Here is a 15000-nt window from a genome sequence, read left to right on the forward strand (position 1 = left end):
CTACATATTATATGCTACATGCTACATGCTGTGTGGGCAGCTGATGCTCTGCAGACACAGAGAAGTGTTGCGTAACTGTGTGCGTGTTGCTAGGCAACAGTGTCCATAGGTGCAGGCATCCAACCCATCGTCCTCCTACACACACACACACACACACACACACACACACACACACACACAGCGTTACTGAGACTCACTGTCCTCACAGAACCACTGGACACAGACCAGCATGATGTTCTCACCTAGCCACTCCAGTCCTTCTCTCACTACTCCCCGTCAGCACGCTCTCACTGCGACACAAGGACCAGCTCCTATAACCCCTTTCCTCCCTCCCTCCTCCCCTCCTCCCCTCCTCTCCTCCTCTCCCCCTCCTCTCCTCTCTCTTCTCCTCTCCTTCTACCTCCCTCTCCTCCTCTCCTCCCTCCCCCCTCCTCCTCCCCTCTCCCCTCCCTCCCCTCCTCCTCCCTCCCCCTCCTCCCTCCTCTCTCCTCCTCTCTCCTCCTCCCTCCTCCTCCCCTCTACCTCCCTCCTCTCCTCTCTCTACCTCCTCTCCTCCTCCCTACTCCTCTCTCCTCTCTCCTCCTCTCTACCTCCCCTCTCCTCCTCCCTACTCCTCTCTCCTCTCTCCTCCTCTCTACCTCCCCTCTCCTCCTCCCTACTCCTCTCTCCTCTCTCCTCCTCCTCTCTACCTCCCTCCTCTCTCCTCCTCTCTCCTCCTCCCTCCTCCTCCTCCAGTGAGGCTACATGACAGTATTTCAGAGGAGGCTCATCATTACCTCATCTTTGACCTGTGAGTTCTTCTTCTTCTTCTTCTTCTTCTTCTTCTTCTTCTTCTTGTTCTTGTTCTTTGTGTCTCGTTGAGCCTCTGGCTCATGTTGATGCTCCGGTGTCTCTCAGAGTAACGGGTGGAGAGTTGTTTGAAGACATCGTTGCCAGAGAATATTACAGTGAAGCTGACGCCAGGTACCACAACACAACAACACAACAACACATTTAACATTCACCTCCATGAAACCCACTGACCTCTGACCTCTTGTGTCGCAGTCACTGTATTCAGCAGATTTTGGAGGCGGTGCTTCACTGCCATCAGATGGGCGTGGTCCACAGAGATCTGAAGGTAGGGATGTCTCACTCTGATGGGTTTTTACCAGCACTGCCCATCACGTTAAATCTCCTTCATGTTTAATCTCTATTGATGTGTTTCATGGTTGATGTTCAAACAGACTCCAGGAACAAGAGTCTGTTAGCATAGCTAGAGTTAGGAGTTAGCATCTTAGCATGTGTTAGCATGTGTCCTGTGTCTGCAGCCAGAGAACCTGCTGCTAGCTTCCAAGTCTAAAGGGGCGGCGGTGAAACTGGCCGACTTCGGTCTGGCCATCGAGGTGGAGGGAGACCAGCAGGCCTGGTTCGGTAAGAGAACACCTCCTCCTTTCATTCATCTTTAAATATCAGGCAAAGTAATGCTAACAGGCTAGGTAGCCTTAGCTGTGTGCATAGTTTTAAAGGGGAAATGATGCTCTCAGACCAGTGTGACGTTCTGTGGTTGGTCAGTGAATCTCAGAGGACAGAGACAGAAAGAAGAGAGAGAGATATCACACGTTTCAGTTCCCCTTTAACTGTCCACACGCTGTGTAGCTAGCCTTAGCTGTGTGGTTAGCCTAGCCTTAGCTGTGTGGTTAGCCTAGCCTTAGGTGTGTGGTTAGCCTTAGCTGTGTGGTTAGCCTAGCCTTAGCTGTGTGGTTAGCCTTAGCTGTGTATCTAGCCTTAGCTGTGTGGTTAGTCTTAGCTGTGTGGTTAGCCTAAGCTGTGTGGTTAGCCGTAGCTGTGTGGTTAGCCTTAGCTGTGTGGTTAGCCTTAGCTGTGTGGTTAGCCGTAGCTGTGTGGTTAACCTAGCCTTAGCTGTGTGGTTAGCCTTAGCTGTGTGGTTAGTCGTAGCTGTGTGGTTAGCCTAGCCTTAGGTGTGTGGTTAGCCTTAGCTGTGTGGTTAGCCTTAGCTGTGTATCTAGCCTTAGCTGTGTATCTAGCCTTAGCTGTGTGGTTAGTCTTAGCTGTGTGGTTAGCCTTAGCTGTGTATCTAGCCTTAGCTGTGTGGTTAGTCTTAGCTGTGTGGTTAGCCTTAGCTGTGTGGTTAGCCGTAGCTGTGTGGTTAGCCTAGCCTTAGCTGTGTGGTTAGCCTTAGCTGTGGGGTTAGCCGTAGCTGTGTGGTTAGCCTAGCCTTAGCTGTGTGGTTAGCCGTAGCTGTTAGCCTCAGCTGTGTGAATGTGTGTGTTCCAGGCTTTGCGGGGACTCCTGGTTACCTGTCTCCAGAGGTCCTGAGGAAGGATCCTTACGGGAAGGCTGTGGACCTCTGGGCCTGTGGTCAGACTCTGTCTCATGTGTCTTGTGTGTCCTCAGGTGTCTCATGTGTCTCATGTAGGTGTCCCATGTAGGTGTCTCAGATGTCCCTCAGGTGTCCCAGATGTCTCAGGTGTCTCATGTGTCTCATGTAGGTGTCTCAGATGTCCCTCAGATGTCCCTCAGGGGTCTGAGGTGTCTCTGTGTCCTCAGGTGTGATTCTGTACATCTTATTGGTGGGCTACCCTCCGTTCTGGGACGAGGACCAACATCGTCTCTACCAGCAGATCAAAGCTGGAGCCTATGACGTAGGTCACATGACATCTAATGATTCAACAGACGTGTCCTCAGAGTGTCCTCAGAGTGTCCTCTGGTTATGTCCTGTCTTCTAGTTTCCGTCTCCAGAGTGGGACACAGTGACTCCTGAAGCCAAAGACCTGATCAACAAGATGTTAACGATTAATCCATCGAAGAGAATTAATGCAGCTGAAGCTCTGAAGCATCCATGGATCTCTGTAAGGGGGGGGGGGGGGGTGATGATGATGATGGTGATGAAGGTGATGATGATGATGATGATGATGATGAAGGTGATGATGATGATGATGATGATGAAGGTGATGGTGATGATGATGATGATGATGATGATGATGATGATGGTGATGAAGGTGATGGTGATGATGATGATGATGATGATGATGATGATGATGGTGATGATGATGATGATGAAGGTGATGATGGTGATGATGCTCCTCCTCCTCCTCCTCCTCCTGCTCCTCCTCCTCAGCATCGTTCCACTGTGGCCTCCTGTATGCATCGCCAGGAAACCGTCGAGTGTCTGAAGAAGTTCAACGCCAGGAGGAAACTAAAGGTCAGACTGATTAATAGATCATAGATAACACCGATCAACATTCAGGCTGATTAGTGGATCTGATGAATAACTGATCAGTTTCTCCTCCTCCTCCTCCTCCTCCTCCTCCTCCCAGGGAGCCATCCTCACCACCATGTTGGCCACCAGGAACTTCTCCGGTAAGATCAGTAGTTTGACCTTTGACCCTCGTGTTAGTGTTTCAGAATCAACCAATCAGCTGCCAGCTAGCACACCATTAGCATGTTAGCACTGAGCGTGTTACCTAGGTTTTAGTAGGTTGTGGGGACATGTTGTCTTCAGTTGTCTGTTCCAGGTGCAGGTCCGAAGCCAGGTTTAGAGTTACAGTCTCAGGTTCAGGCTCTAGGTCCAGGTCCAAGGTTAGGTTGAGTCAGTGTCAGGTTCAGGTTGATGATTCAGGATTGAGTGTGGTGAGGTTGATGTCAGGTTGAGGTGATGGTTCAGTGTAGTGAGTGTCCATGTTCGGTGCAGGTTGAGTTAGGTTGAGGTTGAGGTTCATCCTAGGTCCCTGCTCCTGCTCCGTTCAGGCCATGTTCCATGTTCCCGGTTCAGGCTAGGTTCAGTGTCTGAAGGTTCTAGCCAGGTAAGGTCTAGTGTTATAGATCTAGATCAGGTCCAGGTTCAGGTTATGGTCTATGATCTGATCAGTTCCCAGTCCGTTCAGTTCCTTCACTTCAGGAGCCATTCACCCATGTTCAGGTTCTAGGTTCAGTCGTAGTTTGAGTTCAGTCCCTGGTCCAGGTTTCAGATTCACCATTCAGCTCCAGGTTCCATCCAAGGTTCAGTCAGCGTGTTACTAGGTTCTAGGTAGGGTGGGCCATGTTTCAGGTGGCTTAGTTCAGGTTCAGGTCCAGGTTCAGGTTCTAGGTTCAGGTCCAGGTTCAGGTTCAGGTTCAGGTTCAGGTCCAGGTTCAGGTCCAGGTTCAGGTCCAGGTTCAGGTTCAGGTTCAGGTCCAGGTTCAGGTCCAGGTTCAGGTTCTAGGTTCAGGTCTAGGTTCAGGTCTAGGTTCAGGTCCAGGTCCAGGTTCAGGTCCAGGTTCAGGTTCTAGGTCCAGGTTCAGGTCCAGGTTCAGGTCCAGGTTCAGGTTCTAAGGTGACATGGTTCCATTTATGTATCAACGTTTGGTCCTCACAGAGATAGAAGCAGCTGTGTGTGTTAATGTGTGTGTGCAGCTGTTGTGAGGATCCATCTAAACTTAGCAGAGTGTGTCTGGGTCAGGAGTCCACTGCACATGCTCAGTGGTGTTTCCCTGTTTAGCCCCTCCCACTGTTCCACGGGGACAGCAGGAGCTGGAGCCTGCATTTCCCACAATGCACTTGTCTGAACGTTATCATTAATGTAATTATCTTGATCACATGATTGGCCTTTGAGGAGTGTCCTCTGAGGGGGCGTGTCCCCTGAGGAAGCTGTGGGGACGTGTCCTCTGAAGGGGCATGTCCTCTCAGGGGGCGTGTCCTCTGTGGTCCTGTGTCCTCTCAGGGGGCGTGTCCTCTGTGGTCCTGTGTCCTCTGAGGGGGCGTGTCCTCTGTGGTCCTGTGTCCTCTGAGGGGGCGTGTCCTCTGACGAGGGTCAGGAATGTCCAGACCTTGTTGATCCTAATTTAGTCGTGAGCTCAGACCTCGTCTCTCCCTCCGCTTCTTTTTCTGGACGACCCTCAGAGGCTCCAGGGCACGTAGGCAGCAGGGTGTCGGTTCGATGCCGTCTCTCTTCTTCTCTGCGTTTGTTCCTCTCTTCCTCACTCTGCTGCTCCTCTCTCTCTTCATTCTCATCCCTCGTTCAGGAGGAAAGAGCGGAAGCAACAAGAAGGCCGACGGCGTCAAGGTAACGGCAACAAGAAGCCGACAGGTTTCCTGTCCCTGACAGGAAGTGATGTCACTGTTGTTGATGTTGACGCTGTTGTTGTTGTTGTAGGAATCATCTGAAAGCACCAACACCACCATAGAGGACGAAGACACCAGAGGTGAAAGCACTGACACAACGTTAAGAAACAGACAAAACCACCACAAGGCTAACCTGTCCCCTGTCCCCTGTCCCCGTCTCTGTCCCTGTCTCTGTCTCTGTCTCTGTCCCTGTCCCTGTCCCCTGTCCCCGTCTCTGTCCCTGTCTCTGTCCCCTGTCCCCTGTCTCTGTCCCCCTGTCTCTGTCCCCTGTCTCTGTCTCTGTCCCTGTCCCTCGTTCGTCCCTGTCCCCGTCCCTGTCCCTGTCCCCTGTCCCTGTCCCCGTCCCTGTTCCTGTCTCTGTCCCTGTCTCTGTCTCTGTCCCTGCCTCTGTCCCTGTCTCTGTCCCCTGTCCCCTGTCCCTGTCTCTGTCCCCTGTCTCTGTCCCTGTCCCCTGTCCCCTGTCCCCTGTCCCCTGTCTCTGTCTCTGTCATTGTCCCTGTCCCTGTCTCTGTCCCCTGTCTCTGTCCCTGTCTCTGTCCCTGTCCCTGTCCTGTCCCTGTCCCTGTTGTCTCTGTCCCTGTCCCTGTCCTGTCCTTCCGTCCCTGTCTTGTCCTTCCTGTCCCTGTCTCTGTTCTGTCTTGTCCTGTCCCTGTTCCGCTCTGTCCCTCCTGTCCCTGTCTCTGTCCTTTCCCTGTCCCTGTCTCTGTCCCTTCCTGTCTCCGTCCTGTCTCTGTCTCTGTCCCTCTCCTGTCCCTGTCCTGTCCCTGTCCTGTCCTGTCCCTGTCCCTGTCCCTGTCCCTGTCTCTGTCCTGTCTGTCTTTCCTGTCTGTCCCTGTCTCTGTCCCTGTCTCTGTCTCTGTCTCTGTCTCTGTCTCTGTCCCTGTCCCTGTCCTGTCTCTGCGTGCCTCTGTCTCTGTCCTGTCCTGTCCCTGTCTCTGTCTCTGTCCCTGTCTCTGTCTCTGTCCTGTCCTGTCCTGTCTCTGTCTCTGTCCCCTGTCCTGTCTTGTCCCTGTTTTCCTGTCTCTGTCCTGTCCCTCTGTCCCTGTCTCTGTCTCTGTCTCTGTCTCTGTCCTGCCCTGTCTCTGTCTTCCCTGTCTTCCCTGTCCCCGCCTGCCCTGTCCCCTGTCTGTCCTGTTCTGCTCTGTCTCTGTGTCCGTCTGTCTCTTCTCTGTCCCTGTCGTCTCTCTGTTCTGTCCCTGTCTCTGTCCTGTCTGTCTTCCCTGTCTCTGTCCCTGTCCCTGTCCCTGTCCCTCAGTGAGGAAGCAGGACATCATTAAAGTGACAGAGCAGCTCATTGAAGCCATCAGTAACGGAGACTTTGAGAGCTACACGTACGTAAACCTCTTTATCTGTCTTTACTGTTATTAAACTGTTATTAAACTGTTATTAAACTGTTATTAAACTGTTATTAAAGATTAATAAACGTGAATAAACCTCATTAAATGTTAATAAACTCTGTTACCTGTTAAACATCACTGAACGCTGTTACAGTTGTTCTCTGTAAACATGTCGTCTTGGTCTCAGTAAAATGTGCGACCCGGCCGTGACGGCGTTTGAACCTGAGGCGTTGGGGAATCTGGTCGAGGGCCTCGACTTCCACCGCTTTTATTTTGAAAACTGTGAGCCTTTCTTTGCTTCCACTACCTGTCTTTCCTTCCACCCGTCCACCTGTCCACCTGTCCAGGTAACTGTGTGTCTGTGTGTCCGTAGTGTGGTCTAAGAACAGCAAGCCGGTCCACACCACCATCCTGAACCCCCACATCCACCTGGTGGGAGACGAAGCCGCCTGCATCGCCTACATCCGGGTCACGCAGTACATCGACGCCAACGGGGCGCCACGTACCGCCCAATCAGAGGAGACCAGGGTGTGGCATCGCCGCGACGGGAAGTGGCAGATCGTGCACTTCCACCGCTCAGGCTCCGCCTCCACGCTCACCAAGTAAGGGTAGGGGGCGGGGCATAGACCGTATATAAACATGGACGCCACGTCTCCACTTCCTTTTCATTGTCAAACTGACGCTATTTTCCCGGGGATACAGGCGGCGCCGTCATGTGACTTTGGAGCCGGAGTCAGGTCTGTGGGATATCGATGCCCCGCCCACACCTCCTCCAGACTCACTGATCGTTTATTAATTAATCCTACGCTCTGCTCTACTTCCACCAGCTACAGGGGAATGTTGCATTACACACTGAACTTATTTTTAAATATTGTTTTTACTCTTTACGTAGCGGTTGTCATGGCATCACATAACGTACTAAACTTTAGTTGTAGGCCCAAGCCCCGCCCACTAACATGGAGGGGGTGGAGCTTATGACCTATACTGCAGCCTCCAGCCACCAGAGGGAGCTCTACTAACTTTGGGTTCACTTTAGAGGAGCTGATCCATCTTTATATACAGATGTCCTCTCAGCCTGTGCTAAGCTAGGCTAACACTTACTCTTTGCAGTTTTGCTTGAAGATGAAACTGTTGCTTAGAAAAATCATTGGAAGCAGGAATAAAAACTCTTCTTCTTCTTTCCCTTCAGCTAACTCCCAGAGTGGGCGGGTCTTCAATGGAGCCGCCGTCACCTTGGCAACAGACTGATTGACAGCAGGCAAGGCCACTCGGGATTAGTTTGAGAAGTTTGAGGAGAAGACGATGGGGCCACGAAGCTTCAGTAGAGAACTGTACAATCAATCAATCAATCGACTAACGAGCCAATCAGCTTCCTCCAATCTGCAGCTGGGACTTTCCTTCAGCCACACCCACTCCATTATTAGCCAATCAGCTGCAGAGTTCATAATAATGTGTGGAAACCTTGTATCTTCCCTTCAGTTGAAAGACTCCTCCACTAACCTGGTGCTTAGCTTAGCTTAGCTTAGCTTAGCACAAACACTGAAAGCAGGTTTCTAAAATCAGGTTGTTTTTTATCGACTGACCTTTCCAATAAAAAGGGGGTTAGGGTTAGAGCTCGTTAGCATAGAGTTGTTAGCTAGTGAGCTAGCCTAAGATACCAGTGGGAGATACAAGGTTTCCTCTAGAGTCTAAAACTAACGTATATAAAGTAATACGTGTGAGAGCTGCTGATCAATAACGAATCATGAATAATTAGTAATTAATGAGTAGATGTGACGTGTGGTGGAGGTTTATTGATCGGCTTCTCTCCGATGTGTCTGATGATCCATCAGATGAAAGTGTCCAGGTTCAGACTCTTTGCTTCCACCGGGCTCCACCGGGCCTGCGATCTTCCACAAATAGCCACACCTCCACTCAGATCAGCCACGCCTTCCCTTAACGAGAAACACCACGAGGTTCCTTAACGAGCTATCCGACCTCCTCCAGTGTTTTTAGGCTCAGACCTGGTGATTCACTGGGATGCAGAACACTAGTCCATCCACTCCATGCTAATTTTAGCACATGTTAGCATCCTTAGTGATCATTAGCTAGCTGCATGAGTAAGTGATGATTGCTAATGATTCGAAAAGCATGTTCCTCTTTCCTCTAGCCCCAAGCTAACATGCTAACTAGTTGCTAAGATGAGGAGGACATTTTTAGCATTGTTAGCGATGGCTTCTTTCCCTGCAGTAGATCCATTTTTTCTGGTTCAGACTGTTGTCGTTCTAGAGATGCGGAATAGTGGCTCATCAAAGTCCTGGACGAGTCAAAGACCTGTTAGCGATCATTAGCTGCTCCTGTAGCCACAAGCTAACATGCTAGCTAGTAGCTAGCAGGAGGAAGACACTTTTAGAAGTGTTAGCAATCATTAGTTGCTCCTGCAGCCATGAGCTACCATGCTAGCTAGTGTTGCCCCCCCCCCCCCATGGTGCTGGTCTGTCGGGGGTGTGGTCCCTGAGTGAAACCTCATATCTCTGTTCTGTAGTTGTTGTCGACCTTTAACCTTCTGAAAATAGAAACCTGCATCTTGGATTGTGAAGTGAAACCTTGGGCTCAGTGGTGAAGATGTTTGGTTTAGTGTGAACGTGTGCACGGAGCGTTAGCATCTCTTCCTCTTCAGTGACTCTGGTGTTTGCTGCATGCTGGACTTGACTTTGTGTTTCGTGTTTTGGCTTCAGCCTCGGTTGCCGTGTTTTTCTGGCGTTGTTTTGGCTTTTTTTTTTTTTTTCAGCGTTCTGTCCCCGTTAGCGTTCTTTTCTTCTGCTAGCCGCAAGCTAAAGAGAGACCTGCCGGCTGACTTTGATATTCTGCTGTTGTATTTGTCTCGGAGGATCTCAGCAGCTTTTTACCGTCTGACGAATGTAGAACTTTGTACAATCAGATTCTTACTATGATATTATTACTCTTGATATATTTCACAGCTTTGTATCCAGACGTTAGCATCGTGTTTGATGAGCTTTACTCTTTTTGCCCGAGTGTTGCTGAATGTTTTCAGAGCCGCTTTTTAAACCCACCAGACATCTTTGCACCATTTGGACTCCAGCTCAGGAAGAGTGGGTGGAGCCTATGTAGGGGGCGTGGCTTTAGCACCAGAACAGCACTTCTGAAACAAACACTTCTGGAAAGAACTGAATACTTCAAAACTTTCCACTGACGAGTGGATAAATAAATTCAGACGCCTGAGTTACTGATGAGGTATCCCTGGAAGTTTACATCTTCATAGAATTAACCCTTTATAGTCCCTCAGTGAAATACTGGTTCCTGGTCTCATATCTGGTTCCTGGTCCTTAAACTAATGTAAACATGTATTTGTCACATTAGAACATCATCAACATCATCACATTAGAAACATTAGGACACTTGTTCTTCTTCATGGTTCCTAATAAACCAGTTCAGAGGGGGGACCTTGTAGACCACATTAGACCCTGATTAGACCTGAGGATGTTTCCTGGATCTTCTCTGATTGGCTCAATGAAAACCACATGACACTAAACCTCACTGAGAGGAACCAGGAACCACGTTAGCACACACGGTTCCGGGTTCCTGGAGGGTTAAAGGTTTGAATCTGTAGCCGGAGTCCAGATGGTGCCTCCAGAGTGAATGTTTTCTACAGTGTTTTCTAAAGCAGCGTCTCCACTTTGACCTTTTGCGACACTTGAAAGTATTTATTAGTGGAACTAATCACTCCCTCAGATAAACCAGATGTCATTTTTTAGAAACTTTTTCGGTGTCGCTTGAAACTTAAAAATTGATCTGTAGATTTCTGCCTCTTCCATCAGCCGACGGAGCTTCTCCATGTTCATCCCCCAGAACCCAAAACCCCGACGTCAGAACCTCGGTTCTGGTTTCAGCGTGACGGGAAACAGCAGAAAGACGCTTTTAGCATTGTTAGCTGTCATTAGCCCCTCCTCCAGCTGCAAGCTAACACGGTAACTAGTGGCTAAGAGGAGTGAGACATATTTAAAACGATTAGCTCTCATTAGCTAGTCTTCTAGCTACAAGCTAACATGGTAACTAGTGAATGTATTTTTTTTTCAGTTGTCAGTGACTGGGCCTCCTGCAACACGTCAGTGTCCCCTCAGAGGGCCCAGCTCCACACTTTGAGAAACACCGAGTTTAATTCATATAAATGTGCTCCAGCACTTAAACATTTTAACTTGTGTTTAATGACTTCTGGTCCACGGATTTGGCTCTTTGGGTAGAAATAAAAATAATAATCGGTCAAATTCTGTATTTGTTTCCGTTTCCCGTCCACGCTGCAAACGCTCTATAGGACCAAGAACCAGTCATTAAGAACCAGCTCCTGTTCCTATGATGGATGTTGTGCTGTGCTAGGTTAGTTAGGGGTCGTAGGGGTGTTGGTATTTGATGCTGCATGCTCGGTGTGTAACTGTGAGAGAGGGAGAGTGCTTTTAATCCTTTTCTTTTTCTGGAGTCCTTTCTTATTCTTCTTCTTCTGTGTTTAAAGTGTTTCTGTAAATAAACTGGAGGTGGTCACAGAATGCTGCTTTCTGATTGGTCATTATTTATTCTTTAACAATTACTTCAGTTTCTTGATGGGTTTTAATTAATGAAAGATTTCCACACAGAACAAATATTTCAGTAAATGAGAAGCTCGATTTTTCTATAGATAAATGAAGACAATAATTTGATAAGTGACTTTTAAACAGGTTTCTGAAGCTGATCAGTAACAGATGAAGACTCTACTCAATATGTTCAGGTCAGTAAAACTTGTTCTGTTCCTCCAGAACAAGAAAACATCTCAGAATAAAACATGTAACGAATGGTTATTAATATATAAGCTGTAGAAAAGCTTCACCTTCAATAGATAAAATTAAAGGTGAAGCAGCTTTTAAATACTTTAAACTACATGATGGTAATGAACCTGTAAATACATTCATATAAATGTAAAGAACAACATTAAAAATCTAAGTCTGAAATGAAATGAAATGAAAATAAGTGAGATCGAAGTAAGCGGCTCAGTGCCTTGGTGGTTGGCGCTGGTGCCTCCCAGGGAGAAGGGCCGGGTTCGAGTTCAGGTCTTTCTAGGCGGAGTTTGCATGTTCCTCTTGCCCGATGACAACTCCAGCAACTCCCGCGACCAGATGAATAAATTAAACAAAATCTAAATGAAATAAAATAAAACGAAATGAAATAAAAACTAAGTTGAAATTCAATTTATTGGAATAAAATTAATTAAAATCAAATTAAAATGAAATGAAGTGAAATAAAATAAAATGAAATCCGTGTCTCCTGTAAACACCACGTGACGCCGGAACTCCTCAACTTTGACCCCGGAAGCGGAAGTTCTTTCTTTCTAGTTTCTGCTTGCTGAAGAGAGAATCAGGTGAGTCCAGCTCCGCCACATAATCTGTCTCCAATCTGATTTTAAACTCACCATCCGCCGATTTAACCCGTCGCTGCTGGTTATGTGAATGTTTCTCTGTGTGTCTGAGGTTAAATTATTTCCGTGAGTGGAAATAAATGCTAGTTTTTAATGTTTTCAATGAGAGTTTCTGACTGCATCTGAGACGTGTCGCCATTTTAGCTCCAGCGGCGGGAAACTGTTCAGTTTAACTTAATTATTAATTGGTTTCTTTGGAATTATTTAGCGTTATTGAGCTGGAGCGGTTTCTGCAGGTTAATCCGCAAGTAAATAAGACTTCACGCATCTGCACGGCGGCTGGTGGAAGCTAACAGGCTAACGTTAGCATCCGGGCTGATGCGCCTGCGCAGTGAAGCGACTGATTTAATGTCAAACGTCTGTTGTTTTAACCTTAAATGGAGGTTAAATGGTAACTCGTTATTAGTTAAATGTCAAACTAACCTCAGAGTTTAAACTCAGTGTTGACGAGACACCACGTGACCAGCGTGACCCGGTAGTTCCGTTATCGGACGTAGAAGCTGATTTCATCACCTTCAGTAGATAAAACTAAAGGTGAAGCAGCTTTTAAATGCTTTAAACTACATGATGGTAATGAACCTGTAAATATATTCATATAAACGTAAAGAACATTAAACAGTGATGACCTGACCATTCCTGTTTCATCTTGTTCTAATGGACCGGTTCTTACGTTCTCTTCTCCCTCCTTTCATGTTTTATCTTCTCTCCCCCATGTTCCTCTCTCCTCCTTCTCCTCCTCCTCCTGTCTCCTCCTCCTCCTCCTCCTCTGACCTCAGCAGACATGGCTCCTCGTAAAGGGAAGGAGAAGAAGGAGGAGCAGGTCATCAGCCTCGGTCCTCAAGTTGCTGAGGGGGAGAACGTCTTTGGAGTCTGTCACATCTTCGCCTCCTTCAACGACACCTTCGTCCACGTCACCGACCTCTCTGGAAAGTACGTCCACCAATCAGAGAGCAGTGTGCCGGCGTGACCCCGCCCCTCCCTTCCTAACGCTGTCCTTGTTTCCAGGGAAACCATCTGCAGAGTGACCGGCGGGATGAAGGTGAAGGCGGACAGAGACGAGTCGTCCCCCTACGCCGCCATGTTGGCAGCTCAGGACGTAGCTCAGCGCTGCAAAGAGCTGGGAATCACAGCCCTGCACATCAAGCTGAGGGCCACCGGGGGCAACAGGTGAGACGGAGACGGACAGGGGGACGGAGACGCACCCAGAGACACACATCACATATCAGAGGGCAAATGTCCCATGTAAAGACGTAGAAGAAGAGACATGGAGGGACAGAGGGTGAATGCGTGTCATTAGCAGCAAAGCTTTCTGGGTAATGAGTCCCACCATGGGCTCGTAGAAATGTCCTCTGTGGACAGAGAGCAGTGTCTTTGGTTGTTGAGTGGATTCATCAACATGAACATCAGCCAATGTGAGAGAGGCCTTTAGCTGCTTAGAAGTTCCCCTGGGTTCCTCTGGTTCCTCTCCCACTATGATGGAGTGATGTTTGTTGGTGGACCACTCCTGTGGAGGGGAACAGTCGTCTTCAATCTGTCTGACTCTCTGTGGATTATTTGTGGCTTCCAGACTCTTTACAGATGGTTGTGGAACCTTTTCCAGCCTGATGAGCAACAACAACTCTTTTTCTGAGCTCCTCACAAAGCTCCTTTGATCTGTTGTCATCACACACTTCAACACAAACATGAGACAAATCCCTGATTCATAGAAACTAAACTAGGACCTGAGTCTGGACTCATGGACTCTGGTTTAATCTGATCTGTGATATTGGTTCATTGTTTGGCTTCTTTGTCTTTCATGACGTTTTGAATCATTTATATAAAGAAATGTTAAACATCCTGAAGCAGCTGCTACATTAGCGGCTAATGTAGCAGCAGCTAACGAGATAATGGAGATGGTTTAATGGTGTTGATGGTAGAGATGATTTATTTTTGGTTCATTCATTCAGAGACTGTATATAAAGTTGGAACAGCTAAAGTGAAGCCACAGCTAGTAGAGCTCCCCCTGGTGGCTGGAGGCTGCAGTCTGGGTCACAAGCTCCGCCCCCTCCATGGTAGATGGGTTAGGGATGGTTTCTGTCATTTCAGGTAGTTGATATAATGTTGATGAATGTTCAAGTGTTAATATTTTGATAAGTTTCATTTTATTTTGATGCTGTAGAAACAGGATGTGGCATCATGGCGACCACCAGTTACCATGACAACCGCTCTGTATCGTGGGACGGAGGAAGTTGTAAAAGTAGTTTAAAAAATAACAAGTGTTTAATCCAACATTTCCTTGCATCTGGTGAAGGTAGAAACGTAGGCTATGGGCTAAGCTAACTAGCTCCACAATGCTACGCTACATGGGGTCAGGTGCTGACGTGTCTCCGTCTCTTTCAGGACGAAGACTCCGGGCCCCGGGGCTCAGTCGGCCCTCAGAGCTCTGGCTCGGTCTGGGATGAAGATCGGACGCATCGGTAGGTTGAACAGGTGCATGATGGGAGCTGTAGTCTGTCATCTGTCCGACCTGTTAACGCTGACTTCCTGTCTCTTCTCCTGCAGAGGACGTCACTCCGATCCCGTCGGACTCCACCAGGAGGAAGGGCGGTCGCCGTGGACGCCGTCTGTAAACTGTAAACCAGATTTCACAATAAAAGCCCAAACTCAACCAGTCTGTTACAGAGGGTTTTATTCTGAAGGAACTCAATAAACATAATGTTCATGCTTACGTTCTTCTGTCTCGTCAGTGAAGGCATCATAGACCCGTCCCCTGTGGATTGTGGGTAATGAGACAGAACCGGGTTTAGAACCAGCTCCAGGTCTGAGCCGTGAAGTGAGAAACCTGCAGTTCATCGCGTGGCCACTAGAGGCTGGTTGCAAAAGGGGAAAAATCCCGACTTCACAACATTAAACATGTTCACAGCCTGGTTCACAAACCGGGTTCAGTCTCTGGTTTATTTCACTGTTCATGACGAATTATTCTCTAACTCGTTTTATTTTTTATAAAGGTTTAAACTCTGCATAATTAAGTGACTAGCGTTAGCCAGAGCTAACTGGTAGCGGAGGGATGGGGGGGTCTCAATGTCCAACACGACCCCCCCCCCCCCGCTCAGAGGACGAGATCAGCTGATTCCAGGACA

At 48.3% G+C, this 15000-nt stretch overlaps 2 protein-coding genes across 3 annotated transcripts in view; both read left to right on the forward strand.

The window, feature by feature from the left end:
- The window catches only part of camk2a (calcium/calmodulin-dependent protein kinase II alpha), a 12450-nt gene extending 3243 nt beyond the window's left edge, over positions 1 to 9207 (forward strand). The window contains exons 4-19 of the mRNA XM_047607577.1: positions 736 to 790; positions 898 to 963; positions 1045 to 1117; positions 1308 to 1410; positions 2275 to 2358; positions 2548 to 2642; positions 2727 to 2849; positions 3119 to 3202; positions 3318 to 3360; positions 5002 to 5042; positions 5133 to 5181; positions 6357 to 6432; positions 6626 to 6720; positions 6812 to 7040; positions 7141 to 7175; positions 7628 to 9207. Coding sequence (XP_047463533.1) covers positions 736 to 790; positions 898 to 963; positions 1045 to 1117; positions 1308 to 1410; positions 2275 to 2358; positions 2548 to 2642; positions 2727 to 2849; positions 3119 to 3202; positions 3318 to 3360; positions 5002 to 5042; positions 5133 to 5181; positions 6357 to 6432; positions 6626 to 6720; positions 6812 to 7040; positions 7141 to 7175; positions 7628 to 7686 — 1310 coding nt within the window. The 3' untranslated portion in view covers positions 7687 to 9207. The remainder of the gene's footprint in view (positions 1 to 735; positions 791 to 897; positions 964 to 1044; positions 1118 to 1307; positions 1411 to 2274; positions 2359 to 2547; positions 2643 to 2726; positions 2850 to 3118; positions 3203 to 3317; positions 3361 to 5001; positions 5043 to 5132; positions 5182 to 6356; positions 6433 to 6625; positions 6721 to 6811; positions 7041 to 7140; positions 7176 to 7627) is intronic.
- A 2512-nt stretch (positions 9208 to 11719) lies between these two features.
- rps14 (ribosomal protein S14) lies at positions 11720 to 14528 on the forward strand. 2 transcript variants are annotated; one of them, XM_047607663.1, is made up of 5 exons: positions 11720 to 11824; positions 12661 to 12811; positions 12887 to 13048; positions 14261 to 14337; positions 14423 to 14528. In XM_047607663.1, exons 2-5 carry the CDS (start codon positions 12663 to 12665, stop codon positions 14488 to 14490), a joined length of 456 nt encoding a protein of 151 aa, XP_047463619.1. In that variant the 5' UTR covers positions 11720 to 11824; positions 12661 to 12662; the 3' UTR covers positions 14491 to 14528. The 2 variants fall into 2 exon arrangements, with proteins under 2 accessions (XP_047463619.1, XP_047463618.1); XM_047607662.1 differs by having other exon boundaries at positions 11721 to 11824; positions 12658 to 12811.
- The last annotated feature ends 472 nt before the right edge of the window (positions 14529 to 15000 follow it).

The sequence above is a fragment of the Mugil cephalus genome, chromosome 15 (genome assembly GCF_022458985.1).
Source record: "Mugil cephalus isolate CIBA_MC_2020 chromosome 15, CIBA_Mcephalus_1.1, whole genome shotgun sequence".
Classification (NCBI taxonomy): Eukaryota; Metazoa; Chordata; class Actinopteri; order Mugiliformes; family Mugilidae; genus Mugil; species Mugil cephalus.